Source organism: Marmota flaviventris, chromosome 18 (assembly GCF_047511675.1).
Source record: "Marmota flaviventris isolate mMarFla1 chromosome 18, mMarFla1.hap1, whole genome shotgun sequence".
NCBI classification, from domain to species: domain Eukaryota; kingdom Metazoa; phylum Chordata; class Mammalia; order Rodentia; family Sciuridae; genus Marmota; species Marmota flaviventris.
Window position 1 is genome coordinate 15,227,844 of NC_092515.1, and position 26,258 is coordinate 15,254,101.

Consider the following 26,258-nt stretch of genomic DNA (forward strand, 5'->3'; position numbering starts at 1 on the left):
CTGCCCACCATAAACAGCTATCCTGTCATACTGTAGCCCTTCTGTTGACCATTTTCTTTCTTAAAACTGGTTGCTACCCATCCTGTATCACACTTCTACTTTTCTTTAAAATTTTTTTTTTCAGTTGTTGATAGACCTTTATTTTATTTATTTATATATGGTGATAAGGATTAAACCCAGTGCCTCACACATGCTAGGCAAGCGCTCTACACTGAGCTACAACCCCAGCCCACACATCTCCTTCTTTATTGCCTGCCTTTCCCCGAAGAACACTGAATCCAAGGGAGTGGGCGCTTTCCTGTGTCCACCACTGCATCCTGAGTACTGTGAATGGAGCTTGCACATAGTAGGGGCTCAATAAACAAGTGCTGAACAAATGAATGTAGTGTGCCCTTGGGCAAGCTGCTTTTCACACTGTGTGCTTCACCCAGAAAATGCAATTAATTAATTTAATTAATTAAATGCATCGACTTCCTGGGGCTGCTCCAGAGATTACATATGAATAAAACAAAGAATTTAAACTAATAATGGGCACACAAGCATTCACTTCCACCCAGCATCATTATCACTTCCTGAGGAGTCAGGACTTGTCTACTCCTCTCTACTGAAGCCTTGGGCCTTGCGTTAGTCCTCTGGGAGTTGCCCTTACCTTCGGGGCGTGCCATCCTCGAAAGGTGGGATGATGACAACCTTCACGGTGACAGAGGTGCGCAGCAGGTCAATCATCTGGTCGTGGGTCAGTGTGACCACAGCCACCTTGCAGATCTCTACTAGCCGGCTGCCTTGCCGGAGGCCGGCCTGCCAGGCAAACCCATAGTCCTCCACCTCAGCCACTGTCCCATCGTACTTCACATGGAAGCCCAGCTGCCCAAGCCCATTCCGCCGCAGGGTCATGTCCACCGTCTCCCAGCCATTGGTCATCACCTGTGGGCAACAGGCAGGACTGAGTCTCAACAGTTTGAGTTATTTCCCCTTTGAGATGAAAGGCCAGCCTACCATCCCAGGTGACACCAGGGCACCAACTGAGCCAGGTAAGCATCCTCCCACCTAGTGCCTGGTTTCTGGAAGGAGATGTGGATGTGCTACGCTGTGCCTTATCACCTCATGGACAGAGTAGTCTTGTGCTGTGTTTGCCAATGTCCCCACCTCTCTCAGGCTTCCTGTGTGGTGAGACTATACCTCTTGGCCACTGTGGTCAGGTGGGTGAGCTGTGGGTAGAATGGACATGTGCTCGGGGTGGGGTGTTTTTTCCCTCAGTGTGAGCCCCTGAACAGGTCTTTTGCCTCTGCAACAGAGACCAGTAAGATTCTAGAGGGTAGTGGCTCTCTGGGAGCTGGGGTCCCAGTGTGGGAATAATGTGGAGCTGAGCCCCCAGCCAAATCCAGGATGGACATGTAGTATGAGTAAGAAATAAACCTTTGTTCTTTTTTTTTTTTTAAATATTTTTTTAGTTGTAGATGGACACACAATATCTTTATTTATTTTTATGTGGTGCTGAGGATCGAACCCAGTGCCTCACACATGCCAGGCAGATGCTTTACCACTGAGCTACAGCCCCAGCCCCAGCCCCAGCCCTTTGTTCTTTAAAGCCACTAGTGTCACATCCTGACTGATGCAAAGATCCTACCCGAAGTGGGAGAAGCAACAGACCTGCCACATGGAGACCTTTTCTAGCTCGGGGGCTCACATCATATTCTTCTACTTTGTGATTATCACTAGACCACACAGGGTCTCACCTCCAATCACTCCCTGTTTCGCTTGAGTCGAGATTCCCCATGACACCTGTGAAGGTCAGACAGGAGACCCTGCTGAACAGAGCCCGAGGCCCTCTGTGCGCCATTAACGGCGCCCTCCTTTTCTTGGAATACAAAAAGATGAACTTCAGAAGCTACTGCTATTAAGCAAATTCTATCAAGATCAGCCTGCCCTCTCCTAAAATTACATTATAGAAAGTGAACAGGTAATGGTTCAGATTTCCCGTGAGAAGCCACTGCCTGGCTAGAGATCATGCTATTTAATGTAGGTATTAGAGTGCTGGCTTTCACACCCTGCTAACTACCACTCGAGATTCTTCTATGTCACAAAATACTCTATACATTCATTTTTTTTTATACACGTCCAGACACAAATATTTCTTGCAATCCAAATTGATTACATTCTTTTTTTTAAAAAAAAATTTCATTGATCATATTATTATTATTTTTTTGATCACTTTCTTGAGTGTGGATAATAAGAGGAGTCTGGGTGGCAACAGATTCACCTGAAAATGTCACCAAATCTGTTTAGGTCCTGATTTACATAGTGAGAATTTGGAAAGTGATAGACTTATGTATGACCATGCCTCACAAAATAGTATTTATTTTTGCTCATGGTGCCAGAATAGAACCCATAGCTTCTCGGATGCCTGGTAAGCGCCATACCATTGAGCAACACATCCAGATCATACTTTGATGCATTTTATTCTTTCCTATCCTATTACTATAAGCCACATGGATGCCCTTATAAGAGAGGCCCAAGAGGGTACCATTTGTGAAAGAGAATGGCCCTCACCAGAATCCAAACCTGTTAGCGCCTTGATCTTGGGTCTCCCCAGCCTCCAGAAGTGTGAGAAGTAAATTCCTGTCTTTTACACATCCAGTCTAAGGTCTTTTGTTAAAGCGGACTAACGGTACTAAGACAACTATCTTTTACAACTGTTCATCAAGACTCATGAATTAACTTCATAGCCCATTCAAGGGTGGCAATCTCTTTGACAATAAAGATTTTTTCAAGTGTGATAATAACAAAGTTGTTATTTTTAAAGTCAATATTTTAGAAATAAATATTTAAACATTTAATGATGATATGGTATTCAAGATCTATTTCAAAATAACCAGGGGGTAGAGAGAGAAAGAAGAAATAGGGAGTAAGTGTGGAGCTGGTACTGGGGATGGGTGTCATGAGGTCCTATCTCAACATATGTCATATGTCATACTTTCATGTATGTTTGAAACGTTCCATGATTAAAAGGTAAAACTGGTTTGAAAACAAAGCTAACTGCTGCGTATCTCAAAAGAGAAAGCTGTCCCCAGAGTTATCCTAGCCCACTGCTTCTGCTTTGAGAGTCAAAATCTTTGAAGCAGTCATTCCGTGTCCAAACAGTTTGGCTGTAGGCTATAAAAAGTTCTGTGTGTCCATGCCCAAGACCAGTTAGGCCACGCCCATCCGCAGAGGCCCCAGCTGTTCATGGAGAAGGTCCCAATTTCCAGAGAGGCCCAGAGTCAGCGTAGGCAACAGCTGGCACACACAGCCGTGGCTGGGACTGTCAAATGTCGTCCCCTCTTGTTCTCCTCTCTTCTCTTCCTTTAGGGAAAAAGACCCCACCACAAAATAGTTTCAAAAAAAATTTTTTTAATTGTCTGTGGTACTTGGATTGAACCCAGGAGCATTCTACCTCTGAGCTACCTCCACAATCCTTTTTATTTTGAGACAGGGTCTTGCTCAATTGCTCAGATTGGCTGGATGTAGTGGCGCATACCTGTAATCCCAGTGACTTGGGAGACTGAGGCAGGAGGATTGCAAGTTCAAGGCCAGCCTCAGCAATTTAGTGAGACGCTAAGCAACTTAGTGAGGTCCTGTCTCAAAAAAATGAAAAAAAAAAAAAAAAAAAATCAAAAAGGTCTGGGGACATAGTTCAGTGGTAAAGTGCTCCTGGGTTCAAACCCCAGAACCAAAACAAAAACCAAAATCAAAAAATAAATTGCTCAGGCTGGCCTTGAACTTCTGACCCTCCTGCCTCAATCTCCTGAATTGCTGAGATTACTGGTCTGCAGCACCATTCCTGGCAGCAAAATAGTTTTTTAATCTTTATCTTTTTGGTACTGGCGATTGAATTCAGGGGCACTTCACCGCTAAACTACACCTCCAGTTCTTTTAATTTTTTATTTTAAGAGAGGTTCTTGCTAAATTGGTAAGCTTGGCCTTGAAGTTGCAATCCTCCTGTGCCTTCTTAGTCGCTGGGATTGCAGGAGTGTGCCACTGCACCTGGTCTGGAAAACACTTTTGATGGTCACTTGGATACCTTGTTGAGGACTACATTTCTCAGCTTCCCTTATGGCTGGGGAGGGACACAGGACTCAGTTTTGGCCAAACAGATCTGAAATAACAGAATGTCTACCTTGGGTGGGTTAGCTATTTATTTATTTTAAATATTTACTTTTTAGTTGTAGTTGGACCCCATACCTTTATTTTATTCACTTATTTTTTATGTGGTGCTGAGGATGGAACCCAGGGCCTCGAATGTGCTAGGCAAGCGCTCCACCACTGAGCCACAACCCCAGCCCCCCTATTCAACCCCAGCCCCCCTATTTATTTATTTAAACTGAATTGGAGTTTCACTAGTTGCCCAAGTTAGCCTTGGAGTCTCACTCCTGCCCTCCCACAATCCTCCTGCCTCGGCATCCCTAGCTGGACTACAGGCCAGCACCTGGCATACCTTGGGTTATTAAAAACAAAACTGCCTGCCCTCCACACTTATGTCCTCTCCCTTCCTGTAGAGAGAAACATGGATATGGGGTGACTTGGCATTGACTGAGCAGATAAGAATACATCTCTCCATCATTATGAGGAAAAGGAGGAGGCATAAGATGAAGGCATGTTCCTTTTTTTTTTAATGTCTTATTTTTAGTTGTAGTTGGACACAATAACTTTATTTTATTTGTATGTGGTGCTGAAAATCCAACCCAGGGCCTTGCACATGCTAGACAAGCGCTCTACCGCTGAGCCACAACTCCGGCCCTGGCGCGTTCCTTTTAACATGTGAATCAGTTAAGATGCAGAAAAACACCTCATATTTGGGATCACCCAATGGGAAGATATGTCTAGTAAGTGAGTCCCATAGCTGTGTGATTTGCGACAATTGTGTGATTTGTGACAATTTTAACACTATTATGACAGCAACTGTTCTACCACAAGCCAGGCTGTTTGATAGTGCTCTTTGAAGCACTTTCCTAAACTGAAATTCCTTGACTGCTCTCTTTCCAGCTGTGTGATCGTAAACTCTCTGTGCCTCAGTTTCCTCATCTGTAATATGGATACAATAATAATAATACTTCACAGGGTTAATCATTCAATAAATTAGTATATGTTAAAAAAAAAAAAAAAGGCGTGTGAGCCTCTGAGCTGTCCCCGCCAGCCCTGACTATCCAGAGCTCTTGCTAGAAGAGAAACAAGCTTCTACCCTGTTTCAGTGTCTGCTTCAGCAGCCCAGCCTGTGAGCACCTACTGCACTGCTTTGGGTCATTCTTCATGAGCAAGGGGGAGCTGCTTTGGCTTAGCATCCTGAACCTTCTGTCTCCTTTGCTTTTGTAGCAAATCCAAGGAAGCCCACAGGAAGAAGAGAGAGATTAGATTCCTGGTGTTTATGACGTTCTTAAAAGATCACAGGGCACAGGGAACAGCTTACGACACCCAACCCACATGCTAATTTGAAGAAACTTCTGCTGGGTCCTGCAGTCACCCTGCTCCACTCCAGTCCCCCACTGAAGTTCTTTTTTCTGGGTGCTGATTTGTGTGCCAGGCACTGGGTTAAGCCCCTTTTCTGACTGATGTAACTGATGTCTCACTTCTGAGGTAGGGACAGTTATTTTGCCTACTTGACAGAGGAGGAAACCCAGGGTGATGCCAGCTGCAGCTTCTTGCCTTTGGCTGTGACCCAGCATCCCCTGTGCTGTGCTGTTCACCCTCTACATCTCCTTTATTTATTGCATTAATTGCAATTATTTAAAAACTCCCTTGTTCTTTATCAGGATAATTATTTTTTTTTAAAGTTCTTCTAGTTGTTGATAGACCTTTATTTTATTTCTTTATAAGTGGTGCTGAGAACTAGTGCCTCACACATGCCAGGCAAGTGCGCTACCGCTGAGCCCTAGCCCTAGCTCCAGGATAATTCTTATTTATTGTTCTAGTCTCAGTTTAAAAGCCATTTCCTCAGAGCAGTCCTCTGCGTCCCCCTGGTCTGGTTCACAAGCTTGGTGCTTGGGGGTAATGTCATCAAGGAGTGCATGCAGTGGGAATCAGGGCCAAATGACACTTGTGTCCCATTTGAGGAGGCAGCCACTATCCCACTTCAGTTGACTCTGCCCTTGCAAATGTGGGCCTAGTGTAGCCAGACCCCCAGATTTTCAAGAGAAGCCAGAAAATCAGATTCATATGGAATCCTCTAGCTGTTCAGCTTGGGCCATGTGTCATGGCACACACCCGTAATCTGAGAGACTCAGGAGACTCAAGCAGGAGGATCACCCGTTCAAGGCCAGCCTCAGCACCTAGTGTGGCCCTGTCTCAAAGAGTGAAAAGGGCCATGGATGGAGCTCAGTGGTAGAGCACCCCTGGATAAATTCCCCAGTACAACAGCAGCAGCAGCAGCTCTGATAACCAAGTACGCCTGGAGCTGTCGCCAACCTGTGGACTGGAAACCTCCTTGTCTGGCTCAGGTCCCTGTGGTAGATTCCCATGATGTTCTCAACACCTTCCTTTTACCCTCTTGGCACTTGCCATTGCTTATTCAACATGTGTCCAGAGCGGGAGTCCCATGAAGGCAGGCCTGGCCCCGTTACGGTCACTGCTGTTGTGTCCCAGCACCGCCTGGCCAGGGCCAGCACAAAATAAAACTTGTGCAATAACAAAGGAAGGGATGCAGCTTGTTCAGAATTTCTGGGTGGTGGAGTCGCTGTGCCCGCACCTCAATCCTAGCTCTGCCAGGGGAGGATGTGGACAGCTCACCCTGCGGACATCACACAGGACAGGGTCACTGCCATGGGAATTTAAGATGGCCTGCCCCTTTGCAGGAGAAGGTCCTCATCATGTTTCCTTGGCAGGTTTGGGTGCTGAGACCAGGAATGTGGGATGGTTGTAGAAATGTGCTCCAAAAGGGCTGCACGACAGTAGGGCGGGCATGGGCAGAGTGGAACTGGGAGGAGATGTGAAACATGTAACCTGGCACGGGGCCTACCACGGTCCCTGATCAAGGCACTCGAGCTGCTGTTAGGATCTAGGGAGAAGGAATTGCCTAATGGCTCAGGCTCTTCACTTGCTTTGGGGCCTGAGCATGTTCATTCACCTCTCTGGGCCTCAGTTTCCTCATCTGTGACATGGGGATAATGGTATCTATCCTGTCTAGTTTGTGAGGAAGAAATGGTTCAGATGTGGTGTCCCTCAAAAGCTCATATGTGAGACAATGCAAGAAGGTCTGGAGGAGAAATGATTGGTCATGGCCTTGACCTAATCAGTGAACTAATCCCTGATGGCATTAACTGAGTGGTAGCTTGTGGAAGACCAACCTTGCACTTGACTAAGTCACACTCCCCGGCTGGGTGCTGAGGCACTTAGTCACAGAAATGTGGCAGAGCTTTCCCCACCCTTCTTGGGTGCGAGGGTCGGTGTCTCTTGCATGGCTGTGTCTTGCTACAGCCCCATGGGTGAAGCTATGCTCACCTGTTCCTTTGTAATATAACCCCTCGCCCTGTTTAGGATAGAATGTTCCATGGAAGTGCCTTGTGTGTTCCTATCCAGGTGTCAGTCAACCTGCTGACAGTGGACATCATGAAGACAGACTCAGCCCCCTGAAACTGACCCTTTGGCTCATTTGAATAGCTTCTCCTCAATAAAAGGGGTCAGCGTGTGCTCTCGCTCTCTCTTCCTGAAGACCCTTAAGGTCAGAGGAACCATCACAGCGACCTCAAAGAAAAAGGTATTGAGTCTCTTGTGTGGTTATTTTGCGCAGCCCAGTCAGCCCAGTTCAACTAGAGTGACCCCTGAGCCTTTTAGTCGTGAGAAGAGAAACCTGGCAGTAACTGGAGGCAGGAGAGATGTGGCTAAAGGAAGTCGTTCATTGAGGGCCATGGCTTTGGGGTACACATTTGTATGTGGCAGGTGGAGACCTCTCTCTCTGCTTTCTGATGCTTCCTTCCACCACACTCTTCCGCCATGATGTTCTGTCTCACCTCAAGCCCTGAGGAATGGAGCCAGCCTTCTATGGATTAAGACCTCTAAAACCAGAAGCTCTCAAATAAATTTTTCCTTCTCTACTGTTGTTCTGGTTGGGTCTTTAAGTCACAGCAGCAAAATAGCTGACTAAGCAAAAGGCATGGCCACATACAGGGCTGAGTGAGTGACACACAGGGAGGGGGTCCTTCATGAGTGCTGCCTAATGCTGTTACTAGGACGGCCCGCGTCCATATAGCATGTAGCTCCCCTTACTAAGTGTCTCCGTGTACGAGATGCTGGCCTGGGCACAGAGGACACAGCAGTGAACGGAGAATACGGAAGTCCCGTGTCCAGAGGCGGAGAGGCAGGCGGAGCGGATGGCCACGCCCTCTGGGCCAAGTCAGGAAGGGGGTCTGCAATCTTCAGACAATGAGACCTTTAGTGACACCTGATCAAAGGCCTGTAGGAAGGCAGGGAGTGAGCCACAGGGGTATGTATGGAGGGAAGTGTTCCAGTGAGGGGCTGTGGGCAGTACAGAGGTCCCGAGGCAGGACACTTGCCCAGCACATTTGGGAAACAGCAAAGGTCTGTGTGGCTGGGCGGAGAGTGATGGGGGAGGACGTCAGAGGAGTCAGCAGGGAGCTGAGCACATGGGGCCTCATGGGTCAGTGTAAGGACTTTGCCTTTTAGCAAGAGGGGGCTGAGGGTTTGGAGCACAGAAGTGACGTGACCGGATCCCTCCGACATCCACACTGCCAACAGATACAGGGAAGGATAGGTGGAGGCAAGAGACCAGCACGGAGATGGCCTCGACCATCCAGGAGACACGGCAGCTGGGCTGGGTGCAGGCTGCGGCGGGGAGGGCGACAGGCTGTGAGGGTGCGGGTTAGAGAGGAGCCAGGCTGATGTCGAGATTTTGACCTCAGCAAACAGAAGGACGGACTTATCCTTTACTGCGATAGGGAAACCCAGAGGGTGGGAGGGACACCAGTTTGCTCTCAGCCATGCTGTTTCAGGGGTTCTTGGCCCACTGGAGGCGCCGAGGAAGCAGACAGAGAGCAGTATTGAGTTTGTGCACAAGTAGGTTTTAGAGGCAGAGAGACTGGATTTAGATTCCAGTTCTGCCACCTACTGGCTGTAGGATCTCATATGAGTATCAATACCTTCCTGTGCCTAGTTTCCACAACTACCAAGAGGGGACAAAACAGGACCTACACTTGGAGGGTGTGTGTCAAGATTATGTGACATTTGCACGTAGAATAATACAGAGAAAACGTTCAAAAAACTCCTCCAATTGACCAATCACTACTCTGTGTTTACTGAACACCTACTATGTGCCAGTCCTAGTTTAAGCATGTGAGACCAGCAAGTGGGCAAAGAGACAGTGGCCTCAGTGCCCAGACTTACCTCCTAATGGGGAAATCTAAACACCAACTGTTATTTCCTATGAAGCAGTGTGAATTGTGAGGTCAGGGAGCTGTGAGCAGGGCTCATCAATCTAACCTGAACATAATGGGAATGCAAAGGCCTAGAAAGGTGAGGTCAGCCACAAGTCACAGTGGCACCGGAGGTCCCTGCCACCAAGTCAGGCAAGTTTGGGCAACAGAGCTCATCCACTTGATACAGGTAATTCTCCGTCCCATTTTTCAGTTAGGGAAACTGAATCATACAGAGGTTAAGTACCTCACTGGAGGTCACGCTGCTGGAAAGGTGACAACGCCAGGACTTGGAGCCAGGCCTTTGAACTCTAGAACCTGTGCTCCTAGCTGCTGTGTATGCTGTCCTCTAGCTTCAGCTTGCCTGACTCGCCACTCTGTCACACCTGCATGGGGTAACTGCCGCGGGACCCACAGTGGACCTTCTTTCTGAGTACTTCTTGGCACAGAGCTTCAGGCAGCCACTTCCAGCTGGGTACTAACTCATTGCCACTCTGGCTGTGGCCAATGGTCTGAGACTGAGATTCCCACCAGGAGAGCGGGACTAAGGTTTTCAGTCTTTGTTTTATTTTTTTGAAGGTGCCTGGGGCTCAAACCCAGAGCCTGTCGTGGAGTGCTCTACCTCGGAGCTACACCACAGCCCCACTTGCTTTTTTTTTTTTTGCATCTTTGACGTAAGCTTCAACTTATATTTTTCCATCAACTCCTAGGGTTAATGAGTATGCCTTTTGTTTTTCCAAGGTGACGATGGCGCGGAAAGCCTCAAATCCCTGGCCCAAACCTTCCCCATGAAGAAGCTGGGCTGCGGGACCCACCAGATCCAGTGTGTAAGTGACAATTCTGGTGCTCCCAGGGCCGATTCACATCAGCCTGACTGAACTGGGAGAGGAAAAGTGTTTCAGGGGTTCCCGAGGCCTCTGCCAGCCACACGACACATGCCAACCACACGCCACTGCTCAGCCCCCTCTTACCTTCAGCCTCTGGACGATTTCCCTTATGTCCTCCACAGAGCCCTCTGTGGACTGGACGAAGATGTGGTCTCCTCGGCCATAGAAGATTTTCAGTGTTGAGGCGTCCGGGGTCCAGCCAATGACATCCCCGCAGTAGCAGTTGAACACCACCTCCTTAGTGCGAAGGTCCAGGAGCACCACAAACTCATTGGAAATTCCCAAAATGCAGTCGATTTCCACCCCCTGGGCAAAGTCCTGAGCTGCAACCCGCCAGGCGATAGCCCCCGCACTGTGCTGCTCGGCGCCTGCCCGTGCCTTCGTCTTCTCCTTCTTCTTGGAGGTCAGGGAGATGAGGTTGAACTTGCCGGTGGAGTCGATGGGTGTGTTGGAGACACAGTTTTCAGCCAGGTCCTTGAGGTACTCCTGGCGGGTCCTGGTGGCCATGGTGTGGAACTTGTCGGACTTGTGGGCAGCGTTCTCAGCATTAATCACCTTGGCCAGCAAGAAGTCTCTGAAAACGTCAGATTTGCGGAATGTGGTTCCACTGGGGATGGGGGGACCGAAAGGAGGAGCGTCTTTGGATCGGGTCACAGCCATGCTGGGGAGGAAGAAATCATTTAGATATGGAAAGGAAAGCACTAAGACTGTCTTTAGAAAGAAAATATATGATAAAAAATAAAAAAAATAGGAGTTTCCTTCTTATGAAGTCAGTATCTAATTAATAGATTAGAAACTTAAAGACATGTCTTAGGCCCATACATACATTTTTACTGTTGATATAGTATGCGTTTGAACATCTACCAAGACTGAAGGACGGTTTCACAGTTATATTTGTTTTATATACATATAAACTGTATATTTGTTTTATATGCATATAAACTGAAGTTTGGAATAAAATTCTTTCCATCCTCTCCACCTTTTCAAGAAGGAAATGCCCACCCCTCCACCCCCATCCTTGGCCTGGGCATGTGACCTGATTTAGTCAATGGCTTTCAAAAAAGGCTTGAACTGTGTGTGGGGGTCAGGGGAGAAGCTACCATCCTGTGCTCCTGCCATTGCCACAGGATAGATAGCCCCCAGCCAGCCTATTGGTCTCAGAAGGAGAGGAAGACCTGGGGCCGGCCTGGAGCCAAGTCCAGTCAGATCCAAACTGAGCTGCAAGTGCATGAGCCAAAAAGAGATGGTCGGAGCTGCGGAGTTGCAGGGTGGGTGGGTACCCAGGCTCACTGTAGAGCAGCTGACCGATACGGAACATTTATGTGATTTGGTTCTTTTAAACACTTGTGTCACACTAGTATAATTTATAAACCATCTCAACAAAGGTTATTTTGAAAATTGACTGTAACAGTAAGTTACAATGGGACTCTTTCTTCTCTAGCATTTTTTTCTGGGGGGTTCTGGGGATGGAACCAGGGCTTCATGCATGCTGAGCACATGCTCTACCATTAAGCCACACCCCTCGGCCTCTTCTTTGGTTTTGACAGAGATGCCGTTGTGATAGAAGTCAGATAGCAACTTGGGAAATGATCTAAAAACCTGCTCACCAAAACTCTTGATCCCCATCACCCACTATGCTAATCACAGAGACGGAGAGGAAACCTGGAGACAGGGCTGGAGGCGAGGCCCATTCTCTCCTCACCAGGGCCCCAGGTAGGGGCCTCCAAGCTGCCGCAACAGTGGGGAGGAGACTGAGGTCGCCTCCTGCCTGTAAGACCTCAAGGGTGTGCCGAGGTTGGCAGGGATTAAGGACAGGGTGGAGAAACAGGGACCAGCCAGGCTCCCCAGGTGGAAGTGGCCCTCAGCTGGGAGCAGGGAGAGATTTGTTCAGAGTCAAGTTTAGAGATTTGATGAATATCTTGGATGTGACATTCTAGTGATTAAATGGAATTAATCCTCAGCGGTTTGTGGGTAGACAATTTCTAAAAGTCAGCAGAAAGGTCAAGGCATCTGCCAGAGTCTTCATGTGAGGGAGGTGGCTCTCATACACAGTGACAGGAGCTGATAGAAGGGAACAAGTGATGAGTTAATTAAGTTTTCCTTAAAGTACAACATGCATTAGATTTGTCCTCTATAGATGCCTCAGTTTGTGGGTACTAAGTTCCTATTCTCCTCTTCCTCCTTAGGATACTTTTTCAATAAAGGGATTATAGACTGGAAAACATTCCATGCAAACCAAACACGATGTAATGCTTATTCAGATTTGGCTAATTCCCTGTCCCCTGCCCTCGGCACTGGGACGGTGCAATGTGCAACCGTCTGTCTGACGAGTGCTTTCTGGATGCCCCTCTGTTGGGTGCTGGGAATGCAGTGGTTCCTGCCTTCCCAGAGCTTTAACTTTAGGAGGAGAAACATACTAACCAAGCACATACACGAACTTATACAAAGGAAGTTTACCACGACAGAACAGAAGTACCTGATTTGGACAGGGGGGGATTCTGGGAAGGCTTTTCTGAGAAAGTGACAAGCTGAGGGCTGCCAACAGAGGGCATGGCATGTGCTGCGACTGGGTAGGAAAGGGCACATAAAGGGTGGAATGAGCCTGAGGGGGTCAGAGCCCAGACAGCAAGGAGGAGGAGGCTGGGAAGGTCACCAGGGGCTGGACCACACGGGGCCCTGGTGGTGTGTCCCACTTTCCATCTGCCCTGCTCTGGAAGGAAGATGTTTAAAGTGTGCATCTCCTGGTTTCCCCTGACCTCTGGTTTCTAACTGAGCTTGGCCAATGTAGGAGATGGGAAGGTGGAGGAGAGGTTGGAGTACAGCCACATACCACGTCATGACATCTGGGGCAATGAGGGGCCACACATGATGGCAGCCCCATAAAACTGTACTGCCCAGCTATGTGCATGTACAAATATGGCACGGCAAATCCCACTGTTATGTGTAATTATGATGTCCAATAAAAATTTAGAGAGGACACACACACACAAAGATGATATGGCCTGTGACATCATGGCCACCTCAATTTGGGTAAGACATCCTACCTACCATGTCTGCATAATGAGAAATCAGTCAACGATGCATTTCCCTTATATAAAGGACCCTTTCCTACAGCCACAGCTCTTACCAGCTTCCAGAAACTTCTGTCATCCTCATCAAGCCTGGGAGGTAGGGTAATGGCTCCGGGATGTTGCTTGTTCCAGGAAGCCTCCCCTTCCCACAGTGATTCCCCTAACCCACCCACACTTCTGTTATGTGTTCACGAATTTCTTTCACCTAAATTCCTGAAGATGGGGTCAGGGGGTAGAGGGTGCCTCTGCTTCTTGCGAGATCCCTGCTGGATGCAGGTGCTGGCCAATTATGACAACAGGCTGGCGACCTGCAAAGATCACTGTGACTGCCTCACGGAGAACAGAATAAGTGCAGGAGGCCCGCAAAGACGCAACCACAGAGCTGAGTGTGGTGGTGCACACCTGTGACCCCAGCTACTCAGGAGGCTGAGGCAGGAAGATCTCAAGTTCAAGGATAACCAGTACAACTTAGTGAGATCCCGTCTCAAAATAAGAAGGGCTAGTAGTAGAGCACTTATTTGGCATGTAAAAGGCCCTGGGATTGATCTCCAGCCTGCCCCCCCCCCAAAAAAAATAAAATAAAATAAAAAGACAGACAGACAGACACACACACACACACACACACACACACACACATTAGAGCGCAAAAGCTAGAATGAGAGACTGCACACTTGCCACTGCTTGACCCTGGCAGATTAGCCAACGCCCTGGCTCTCTACCTCCAGTGCTCACTGGTGTCCCTTTGTACTCTAGGAGTGTCGCATGGGCAGGTACCACCCTGGACTTAGCATATTAACTAGCACCAGTGCAGGTGCTTGATATTTTCATGTAATAACTGAGACTTGTACAGACAGAGAAGAAAAAGATCTCTCCCAATGTGGAGTGGTGTGCGCTCAATGTTTCCTGAAAATGACCTTTACCGGTGCACATGTTCTTCAAAGGCCATGCAAACCAGGCAGGCCTTCCTCTGTGAGAACTTTTGTGGGCATGAACTTGCCCCCAGGCCAGGGGATGGATGAGCCGACCGAATTTGCCAATCCCCCGACCCTGCCAATCCCTCGTGTCAAGTCCGTGGTGTGGTCTAATTGTGCTTCACAGATGGGAAGAGCTTTGCAGCTTCATTCAGCACTTGGCTGCTTAGTGACAGATTTTGGCTTTTCTCATAGTCCCAATTCACGATTTTAAGAATTGTGAAACTGCAGCTGTTGAAGGTTTCTGGACAGCCAGAATGGCCTGGTCCCTCGCTTTCCAGCAGAGGGACAGGGCTATTTACACTCCACAGGGTGCAGGCAAGAAGCAAGAGTGCCACTCAGCAACAGCACACTTGAAATATGAAAGGGAACAAACTCATCACAAGATCAGGAGATGGTGGGACCACCAGGCTGCCTGATCCCTGCAGCTCAGCAAGTATTTCTAGAACATTCACCGTGACTTTTTTTGGTACTAGGAATACCAAAAAAAATATACATGAAAAAAATTATCTATCTATCTATCTATCTATCTATCTATCTACCTATCTATCTCTGAATGTCCTGAGCTCAGGACATTCAGCCACTGAGCCATATCCCCAACTCTTTCATTTAATTCTGAAACAGGGTCTCACTAAGTTGCTGAGACTGGCCTCGAAGTTGTGATTCTCCTGCCTCAGCATCCCTAGTCACTGAGATTACAGGTGTGTGCCACTGCACCCAGTCACCTCAGTGACTGAGCCAGACATTAATCTAGCCAGCCCTTTGGGGTCTACTGTGTGCTAAGTGCCATGTCATGATAGGTACAGGAAGGTAAATATGTCATGGGTTATTTTGGAGGGAGGCAGGAGCCACATCAGTTGTTTTTATGCTGTGACAAGTGCTGTTGTAGAAACATGTCTGGCAAGAGCATAGAGTGGGCAGCACCCACTGGAGGGTGGCAGAGGTGTGTATGGTGGAGTCTTGAAGGACAACCAGGAATTGCATGAAGGGGGAGGCGGGGTGGAGAGGGCAGAGGGCAGGTCAGGCTGGTGCCCGAGGCTCCCTCCCACAGGGGAGACACAGGCTCCGGGAGGGGCAGCTTTGGCTGTATCTTAACAGCTTCTTTCTTTAAAAATAAAGAAGAGGGAGAGATGAAACAAATTAAGGCAAAATGTTAACATCTGTTAAATCTGGTGGTGGGCACATGGAACATTATTTTCTGCACTTTTCAGAATGTTTAAAATATTACATAATAAATCTTTTTTTTTTTTTTAAAGTGCTGGGGGGTGGAACCCAGGGCTTTGTGTGTGCTAGGCAAGTGCTCTACCCTTGAGTTACATCCCAGGCCCTAATAAAAATATTTTAAAGTAAGTTAAAAAGAAAGAAAGAAAGAAACGTTTGTGCAACAGATAGAAGTCATCTGGAAATGAGCAGAGGCTGGCCTGAAGACACGGGAGGTGGGGGGACAGGTGACTGGGAGAAGCCAGGAAGGAGGGAGGCAGAGTGGGGAGGAGGGGAGAAGGGGAGAAGGGCCACCAGACCAAGCTAATCACCATCTCTGATGCACAAGGCTGCCTCCTCCGTGTGTGGTCCTCTCCTATCTCCCCTTACTGGGGCTACCTCTCAGCTAACTAGCACAATAATACCTCTAAACCCTGGCATCATCCACCTGACCTCTGCTGCACGCAGAACCCAAGGTGCTGGTGCTCTGTGGCTGCTGTTGTACATCCTGGGAACAGATGAACTGGGAGAGAGGAAATTTCAGGCCTTGGATGTCCTAGTTAGGTGGCCCTGCCACACGGCGTGTTGGCTCCCAGCAGCCACTGGGCAGCACACCCAGTAGTCGTTCTCATCAATGAGCCAAGCACACAGGCATGCCCAGTTCACAAAAGAAACTGGTAAATTCTGGTGATTGCACCAAGACTATCAGTGCACATGTGCACACACCCGTGACCCAGCACTTCCATTTTAGGAGTTTATCCTGCAGCTGCACACTTGGTCACAGGTGCAACAGGTGAAGAAACAACTGCAGGCGCCAGGAAGCAACCCCAGCGCCCGTCAACAGACAGTGCGTCCATGAGATGGGATGTTCCGCATCATGAAGGAGAAGACACACTTTACTGGTATGGAAAGAGCTCAAAGATGTTGGGTTAAAAAAAAAGACAGGACATGAAGCAGTGTGCACAGCCTGCTTCCATTTATGTTTAAAAGGTGGAAAAGAAATTTACATGTATTTGCTGTGTGCGTGAAGCATCAGGAGACCCAAGCGGGGGCTCACCTGGCCACCTCTGTGCAGGGGATGGGTTGACTGGGACACTGTTATCTGCACATCCTCTTGCATCTTTTAAATTTGAAATCACTCTCAAAAAATAGCAAGTAGCACACCTTGCCCTGTTCCAAGTCTCCCAGGCCACGCTGACAGCTTGGGCCTGGTTACTGAGTGCATGGTTTCCAAGGACCACAGCTGCCCTCCTGTCCACTCCCTGAGGGCACTGGTGCCAAGGAGGACACAGAACAAGGACATAGAATAGGTTTGAGGCCTGTGCTACCTGTCCATTTGTGAATTAAACCCCTCAACTCTACCGCCCAAGTGGCAACTACCTTTGTAGGGGTCAGCCTGCCCTGTCCCCATCCTTCTGTCCCCAGATTTTCCATTAGGCCATCATTCCTGGGCCTCTGTTCTTGCAGCCTGCTGCCCGGCCTGGTTGATCATTTGGCTCTAGGAAAGACGCCTGTCTCCAGCTAGGTCAGTGGCCTTCATTATGGGGCTTCTGCTCCACTCCTGAAAAGGAAGAGCTCTTGCTGCCAGACCTACAGCTGGGGGGTGCCGAGCTGAGAGCGGCCAGAGCAAGGATGCCGTGCAGGAGGTGCAATGCCCAGCTGGGCCTCCCCGCATCATTTTTAGAGCCAACACACACAACTGCCTCTTTGTGCTCAGCCAGGCCAAGTGGGTTTTCTGTCATCTGCAGCAAAAGATCCCAGGTCTCTGGAGATATGCCGTACCTCTGTGTGTGGCAGAGGTCAGGTGTAATCCCTGCTGGCTTCTTCATCAGAATTGTGGAGCGTGCCCCTGGGGGCCGGAATCCTCTGAGGTGGTGTGGGAAGGTGGACAGAGCCCCAACTGGGCAGCTACCAAGCAGCACAGGAGGTGGCTGGCCTGGCCGGGCTGTCGACCCTCTCTGCGTGCTGCCTGCTGCTGGTGACTAGCCCCAGTGTTCAGTGGGCGTGGACAGTGGGGACGGTGGCACGTACCTGTAGCAGACATTATCCGTACAGGGGTTGTGGACGCGGACGATGATGAAGACATGCTGAAAGTGTGAGCGGATGTTCTTGGGGGTGAAAGGTAGTGCTCCAGGCTCCTGGAAGATGATCGTCACAATGTCGTTCCCTATGTGCCTCTTCCTCAGCAGCTGGTAAACAGGCATAGGAAGGGAGAAAGGAAACGTCACCGGCTGGATCAAGGGGTCCTGCCCGGACCATCACAGGAGTTCCTTGTTCCTGCTGCACCCGTGGCCGGTTCCCGCATGCAGCGAGAGGGAGCCTGTGAGCACCTGAATCAGGTCCTGTCCCTGTCCTGCTCAGAGGAGCATCGTTCACCCTCTTTTACTGATGAAAAAACAGGCTCACAAGGTTAAGTGACTTGTCCTATGTCACCCAACGATGGAGAGCGAGAACCAGAATTCCATCCACTGCTGTTGAACTCTACCAGTCAAGCTTTCCCCACTAGGTCCCCAGAGACCCGGGAGCAGGCACTGCCTGTCTCCTGTACCCTGCCTGGGCTGGCCCTTTCTCAAGGACCACGAGACATGGTGCTACCGCTCAGACCATTTGACACAGGAGGGACCAAGAAAGAAGACATCACTTACCAAGGTCATGCACAACTAGCAAGTGTCAAAGACAGAACTAAGGTCTAATTCCAAGACAAATGTTCTTTACAGTTAGGGTAACCTCGCAGTTAATGATACGTGACCACTTCTGGTCTGGAAAACCTATGATGTCACTTGTACCATCAGGGAAAAAATGCACATTTTCTAAATTCTCAGCACTCCGTGGGGCTTCTGTTCCCTAGAAATTAGGAATTTGCTTCCCAGGCGCAGTCCATGAGGTGTGTCCAGGAGAGGAGCTGGCAGCACTGGTGGCCTCCTGGCAGTTGGTGTCCGCTGTCGGTGCCCACCTGGTACCCTTTCTTCTCCCTTTAGTCACCCATTCCCTCCGGGAAGTCACCTGACCTCTGCCCTGTCTCAGGTTGAGCGGACCCCACCCACCCTCCAGGACGGGCACCTCGGGCTTGGCCTGTTGGCTCATTCCATCCCCATCCCAGGCCCAGAGCCTGGGCAGGTGAATGGTTTAGCGAGATTCAGCCCTGAAATGTTCCTGGGACAACTGGAAGGAACAAATCTCTTTCCTGTGGCATGGCTAAGAAGATAGGATAGAACTAGGGCTGCTAGGGGGCATCTTTGCCACTATTAGGGAAAATTCATGAATAAAGTCACTACAAAGAAAAGCAGGGGTGAGAAATGAGAGGATTCCTAAGACTCTCTGAGCCCTGGATTCAGCAATATGTAAAGCCAGCCTTCTCCCTCAGTTATATAACCCAGTAAGTCCCACTTTTTGTTCTTATGCCAGTTTGGTTTGAGTTGGCAGGAAAAACAATGCTAATTTGCTCTTCTTTCTCATGAGGCCAGTGATGACTCAAGAGACCCTGGAGGAGTGGGGATAGGTAGAAGCAGGCAGGGCAGCCAGGAACAGCAGAACTGGTGTCAACCAGACTTCACACCTGGCTTAGCCTCTAGCTCCCAGATGAAGTGACCATGAGACTGAGGGGCTCTGAGGCCAAGGGCCTCCCTCTGATTCACAGGATGGCCCCAGGAGAGCCAGTGCTGGGTGGGCAGCCAGCCAGTGGTCCCGGGCAGGGAGAATGCCCTGAACCCAACTGTGCACCAAATGGAAATACTGACCTGCTGCCTGTTGTTGGGGGTGTAAGGGAGTAGGGTAGAGACGTGGAACATGATCTCGTAGTCCTGGTACGTCGTGTAGAGGGAGTGGGTTCCCGTGGAGTCGGCTGGGACAGAAACATGAGTTAGTACCACACTTCCAAAGCCTCTGGGTTTTTGCCATATCCCACGTACCATCTGTGCTAGTTTTTAACTTGATGCTTTTACTTAAATCCATTCTTTAAAATAAATTAAAATAAAAAGGAAACCTCCCGCTATACACCCACCAGACTGATAGAAATTAAAAAGTCTGACAATACCAAGGGTTGGTGAGGATGTGGATAAACTGGAACCCTTGGTGTGGCAGGTTAGGTGTATAAATTGGTGCAACCATACTGGAAAACCTTTTGGCAATTTCTCTTAAACCTGATGGTAGGCTTAACTGACAGCCCAGAGCTTTGTCTCCTAGGACAGAGCTTTCAGCATTTACGCACACATTCCCTTTGATGTGGGTACAAGAATCTTCAAACATCAGTCAAAAAGAATGGATCAACACACTGTGGTATATATATACTGTGGAAAAATATACAGCCAGGAAAAAGAACAAGGCACAGGTGCAACATGGGTGAAATCCTATGAGTATAAGATTGCGTGAGAAACACCAGACACAAAGGAACACACATTATGGTTCTGTTCATGGTTCCATGCAACAGCAGGCCAGACAAGTTATATTGTTTAGGGATGCATACAAAAGGAGCAAAGCTAAGGAAAGCAAGAAATGATTATCACGCGAGTCAGGATATTGGTTATCTCTAACAGGAGGGGGGGGTTATGATTGGGGAGAGGCATACCTGGTTACTGACCCCATGTTTCACAGGGGGAAACTGAGGCACAAAGAGGTCACACTGCAATGAGTGGTGGAGTCTGGATCAGAATTCAGGTTAGCTGACTCCAGATCTGATTTTTTTTTTTTCTTTTTGAGATGGGTCTTACTATTGCCCAGGCTGGTATTGAATTCCTCGCACTCATCGGGGCTCCCATCTCAGCCTCCCCAGTAGTTGGGTCTACATTCTGCACAACCACGCCTGGCATACGGTTTTGTTTTGCTTTTCCCCAGTGCTGGGGATGGAACCCAAGACCTGTGCCTGCCAGACAAGTGCTCTATCACTGAACTATAAACCCAGCCCCTCTAGAGCTATTTTTTTTTCCATTTTTAGTACTGAGGATTGAACCCAGAAGTACCCTACAACTCAGCCATATCCCCAACACTGCCTCCCCATTTTTTGAGATAGGGCCTCACTAAGTTGCTGAAGCTGGTCTCGAATTTTCAAACCTCTTTTCTTAGTCTCCCAAGCTGCTGGGATTACAGGTGTGTGCTGCTGCGCCAGGCCTCTAGGCCTCTCGATCTGTTTTTTTAAACAGCATCCTATGCTACCTCTTAATGTTAGATGGGGACACCAAAGTCACAGCTGGCTAATGCCAGAGCCAGGCAACTTCCAAGTAGCTCCTCAAGTTAGGGGCATCCCTGCTTTCAGTGAGGGAGATTCTGCCCTGGGACACTATGCTTTCTGGGGTTCTCTGAGAACACCTGCTTGTCACATTTACCTCTCGCCATGCCCCTAAGGTAAGTGCAACTATTACCCTTGCTCTGCAGATGAGGAAGCAAAGCCAACTGGCCCAAAGACCACAAAAGCAGCAAATGACACTACAGTATGCTTATTCCTATGGTCTCCTTCGGTACAGGTGAAGGGATAATGACAGCCACATGTGCTGGCTAATATTTTATTTAGCTTTCCCAGACTGATCTCCTGACCCGGGCCTCCATTTTCCAGTTGAGCAAACTGAGGCTTGGGGCGGTGTGGGGGAGAACAAGTGATTCAGGCATTCTGGGGCTTTTTCTTTCTTTCTTTTTGGTGCTGGGGATTGAACCCGTGGGTGCTTAACCACTGAGCCACATCCCCAGCCCCCCCCTTTTTTTTTTATTTTTAGACAGGGTCTTGCCAAGTTACTTAGGGTCTTGCTAAAGTGCTGAGGCTGCCCTTGAACTTGTGATCCTCCTGAACTCAGCCTCCCAAACCTCTGGGACTCCAGACGTGTGCCACCACTCCTGGCTCATCCTGGGGCTTTCTGACTTCCAGCCTAAGCCACTAACCCACTGACAGCCCACCCCTCAGGACAATTTCCATTTCCCAGGAAACTCTGACACCCATGAATGTCATCCATCCCTGTTCCCAAACCACTCATCATGAAGCGTTTCATTCCTGCACATCAGATGCATTCCCGTGTGCACATGCATCTGTGCAGAGAGAAGGCCACCAACCCTCTACCATGAGCACCGTCTTCCGGTCACATCCACCTGCTCCTCGCAGAGCTGCCCACTGGCTGGGACGTGGCATCTCTCATTCCCTTGTGTTTCCTTAGAGTTCTGCTATTTAAGAACAAATTCCCAAACAATATGCTGTTATGCGTTTTAACTAACTGGCACGTGAAAGACACCTTTGGTGCCTGCTCTCCTGAGACCTGCTGCTAGTGTGACACGGGGCAGGCGGCCCTCCTCCAGGCTGGTGCGGCTCTGCTTGTGACTATCCTAGGTTCCGCAGGGCGCAATCCAGGCCCCATGTCTCCTGAGGCCACGTCCAGAGCCTGCAGAGCACATGCTAAGACAGCAACCGCCGATTCATACAACAGGATGTCTTCAGACTTTACTAGAATACAGTACACTGCCTTCCCAAGTGGTTGCACTATTTGTGCTCCCGCCAGTGGCACCTGAGATGTCCCATATCCCATGTCCTTGCCTTGGCTGCACCAGTCCCTGTAACTCCTTCCCATCGGATCTACGTGGCCATCACTTACTCTTCACGTCCAGCTGGGCGGCGTACTTGGTGAAGCCCTTCAGGCAGACCTTCTCGCCCAGGAGGGCAAGGAACTCCTCGAAGGCCGGCCCAGCCTCCTCGTTGTTGTACATCTCCTCCTCGGAGCTCTGGCCAGCTTTGCAGTACAGGATGCCCACCTTGTGTTTCCGGCACAGCTGTGGAGGCAAGAGCAGCTGTGTGGGCCTGGCCTGGCCAGGCGGGGGGGAGAGGATGGAATAAGGGGAGGTTCTGAGGTGCTGAGTCCAGGAGCTGCTGTGACCACCTGGGAAGTCAGCCATGGCCAGGAGGAAGGAAAGAGATGTGGGGCAGAGCCCAGCTGTCTCTCTCCACCCGCCCTTTCCAGAGAAGTGCAGGGAGGTGTCTCTGCCGCCTGCTCTCTCTACTGTGGACGGAGGGTGGCTGTCGATGTCACTCTTAAGGCAGAGATGGTAGCATGGCCAGCTTCCTACAGGAGGTGGATGGGCATTGGCTGAGCAAAACCTCGGGGCTCCAGGCTTGAGGTCTAGGCTACTTTAGTGGGGATAGCCCCTACTGACCATGCTTGTTTCTGGTACCCTTGATCCTCCTGGTCCCTGGACCATGGAGTCTGAATCTGATTTACACAGGGGCTAATTAGTGACTCTATGGCACTGAGACTCAGCTAGCTGGGGTCTGCATGTGGCTGGAAGTCCAAGAGCAATGCTGGCAGCTATGGGAGGGGCCAGAGAGACACCAGGAGCCAGTGTGCAGAGGTGGCTTTCCCTTTCACCCTCTCTCATGTGGCAGTGTGCACGTGTGACACACACACACGCACACTCGCACCAACTTCCTGGTGGTTGTCTCCCTTCCAGGACGCTGTTCTTGCCACTCCTAGAATCTGATCACAGATTCTTCCTGTTGCTGATACTAAATCAAGTGAGTTTTGTTACTTGCCAAAAATCAATAAATAAAATGAGGAGGAAAGAGGGGCTGGGAGTGGGACTGCAGGTGGTGCGCCCGCCCCGAGCCCTGCTCACCCCTTGCTCGTCGAGCTTCAGCAGCTGCTCCGTCACCTTGGGAGTGTTGAGAGCCAGTCGCAGGCAGTGGATGTTGAGCTCAGGGATGACGTACTCCAGGGCATCCTTCAGGGGCAGGCCCCGCCCAGTCCCATGCTTGGTGGCTGTGGGGGTTGCATCCTCCAGGATGGAGCCCCGCAGGGTGATGAGCTACTCAAGGAAGAGGAGGGAAGGTTAGGAGGTTCTCAGGCCTTGAGACAAGAAGCATGTGCGAGGGATTAGAAGCTCTGAAGGTAAGCCGGGCATGGCGGCACACGCCTGCAATCCCAGCTACTTGGAAGGCGACGCAGAAGAATGCAAGTTTAAGGCCAGCTCGGGTAACTTAGTGAGACCCTATCAAAATTTAAGGCCAGCTTGGGTAACTTAGTGAGACCCTATCAAAAAAAAAAAAAGCAGTGAGGCAGGGGTAGGGATGTAGCTCCGTGGTACAGCACTCTGGGGTTCAATCCACAGGACTATGGGGGAAAAAAATTTCTAGGGGCTGATCAAATGTCTTGGGTCAGAGCCAGACTTGCTGCCTCTTTTCCACATGATCTTGAAGTCCCAAGTGACTTCAGATTTCTGAGCCTCAATGTCCTCTTCTGTGGTACAAAAATGGGCACAGTGATAGTACAATCACCCTGACAGGTTGTTGGAAGGTTAAATGAAATACCATGTGCCTTCCTTTGTCCAGCACATGACAGATGCTGCCTCCTGGGTACTAGTCCTGTTAATTTTATTCTAATTTGTTGTACACAGTGGCAGAAAGCAATTAATTTCTTATTACACATAAAGAGCACAATTTTTCAAGCCACTGTACACAAAATATTTTCACACCATTTGTGTTTTCATACATGTACTTAGGGTAATGATGTCTAACTCATTCCACTAGTCCTGTTCTAAGAATGGGAAAAGAGCTAGGACTCTGTCCTGTGGGTTATAGGAAGCACAGCAGGAGTTAAACAGGCTCCATGAGGAGGCGGCTTCCCACTGTCATCACCACAACAACATTATGTTATAAACGTAGCCAGGTGTGGTGGTGCACACCTGCAATCCCAGCTACCTGGGAGGCTAGCCTCAGGAACTTAGCAAGACCGGATCTCAAAATAAAACACAAAAAGGACTGGGGAGGTAGCTTACCGGTAGAGGGCCCTGGGTTAGATGCCTAGCACCAAAATAAATAAATAAATGTTATTACCATGAATGCTCATGTGGAACTCCTGTTGGTCCTGCATAATCGCATCGGCTTACATATGAAACCACGGCGCCGTTTTTTTTTTCTTTAATATTTATTTTTGTACTTTATTTATTTATTTTTATGTTGTGGTGAGGATGGAACCCAGGGCCTTGCACTTGCGAGGCGAGTGCTCTACCGCTGAGCCAACAACCCCAGCCCCAAGGCACTAGTTTTTTGATGGTTTCATAAAGAAAAAGGAAAAAACAAAAAACAAACAAACAAACAAAAAAAAAACACCTGAGATTTATCGATTTCTTTCTTTCTCATGGTGCTGGGGTGGAACCCAGGCCTGGTGCATTCTAGACAGGTCTCTACCACTGAGCTGCAGCCCCAGGGGCAATCTGTATTCTTTGTTATCTGGTTTTCTTTCTCTTAACGCTGTGTATGTGAGATTCGACCGTGTGGTAGCGAGAGGTAGGTAAGTAGATGTTTTTACCCTGGTGGATTTATTCCTTTCTACCGCTGAAGAGCGCCCCAACTGCTTCCAGTATTTGACAACTGTGAATGGTGCTGTTAGAACATTTACAGAAGCACCTCTTGGTGCACATGAACATATTTTCTTTTGGGTTTACACCTAGAAATTGCTAAATTTCTAGGCATGCTAATTTTCAGTTTTACTAAACTGCCAAGAGATTTCCAAGTGGCTGTACTAATTTACATCCTGCTAGCCTGTCTGGGAGCCCCCACTGCCCCACGTCCTCACTAACACCAGCCATGCTTCCAGCCACAGAGTGCTGCTGGCCATGAGGTTATGCCATGCACTGGGCCGGGCACAGCAGGTCAAAACCATACCAAGAATGCATGGCAACAGCCTGAAACACATCACAGGGAAAAAATCCCTCCCCCAGGGGCTTACTAGCACACACTTGGAGCTGTGTTTTAAACACTAAAGGAGATCAGTGTTAACTGCAAAAACTTGCTCACCTAAGTCAACAGACATGGGAGGCAGCAAAAGTGTGTCATGACCCCGCCTCCAAGCACACAGCCCACCCTTGCCAAACAGGACCTGGGCAAGAGGTGAGCATGGAAGGAATGGAATGATCTCACGGTTGGGGGTTCCCAGTTCTGGCCCCGCTGATTAATAAACAAACAAATCTCTCATATCATAAGCAAAGCAGTCTTGAACAGCAACGACGTCAGGCGCTTTGCCTTGCCAGTCTGGGTGGCTGCAGGGCTGTAGGTTTCAATTAATGCACCAACAGGATGAGCATCTTTGATTCCTATAGACACTGTCCCACAGTGCCCTCTGCTGGGGACAAAAGACCTCAAGGACCAGAGATCTTCATTCTGGCCTGGTGGCACATGCCTATAATCCCAGTGACTTGGAAAGCGGAGACAGGAGGATGGCAAGTTTGAGGCCAGCCTCACCAACATCATGAGACCCTGTGTCAAAATAAAAAAGGGCTGGGAGTGCAGACCACTGGGAGAGTATCACTGGGTTCAATTCCCAGAAATGAAAAACCAACCGACAAACCTCCATTCCTCCACGTGGCGGGCAGGTGTCCTAGGCTCATATTTGGCTTTGGCCATTTCACCAACACTCACTACTTAAAAAAGCTCCCTGCTCGTCCTTCTGCACTAGGGAAAAGAAGTAGGGCACTGTTGGGTCACAAGTGCCATCCCCCTCTACCTGGTGGTGTCCACCATGATCCCCCACCACGTGGCTGCCTCCTCCCTCCGGGGTTCCCCGACCCCACCCCACTCCCATCCTCTCCCCTGGAGCAGTCAGGTCACCGGTCTCTGCTCGGAACCCAGGGCCATCTGGCATCATCTCACTGAGGTTTAGTGAGTTGTGAGAGAGACACAGTGCCACATAAGAAAGGACACTATTTGTGTGGGTTAGTCTCCACCCGCTCCTGGCTCAGATGCGTTCCTGCCCTTCTGCACAGGGAGGT

The 26,258-nt window shown here is 49.2% G+C and overlaps 1 protein-coding gene across 3 annotated transcripts in view; it reads right to left on the minus strand.

Moving 5' to 3' along the window:
• Positions 1-26,258, minus strand: part of Sipa1l3 (signal induced proliferation associated 1 like 3) — a 235,067-nt gene that overhangs the window by 61,278 nt on the left and 147,531 nt on the right. For all 3 annotated transcript variants that reach the window (XM_071604089.1, XM_071604088.1, XM_071604087.1), the window contains exons 5-10: positions 23,109-23,297; positions 22,094-22,268; positions 19,265-19,368; positions 17,559-17,716; positions 10,370-10,946; positions 650-924 (exon numbers count right to left, since the gene is read on the minus strand). In XM_071604089.1, the coding sequence (XP_071460190.1) occupies positions 650-924; positions 10,370-10,946; positions 17,559-17,716; positions 19,265-19,368; positions 22,094-22,268; positions 23,109-23,297 (1,478 nt within the window). The remainder of the gene's footprint in view (positions 1-649; positions 925-10,369; positions 10,947-17,558; positions 17,717-19,264; positions 19,369-22,093; positions 22,269-23,108; positions 23,298-26,258) is intronic.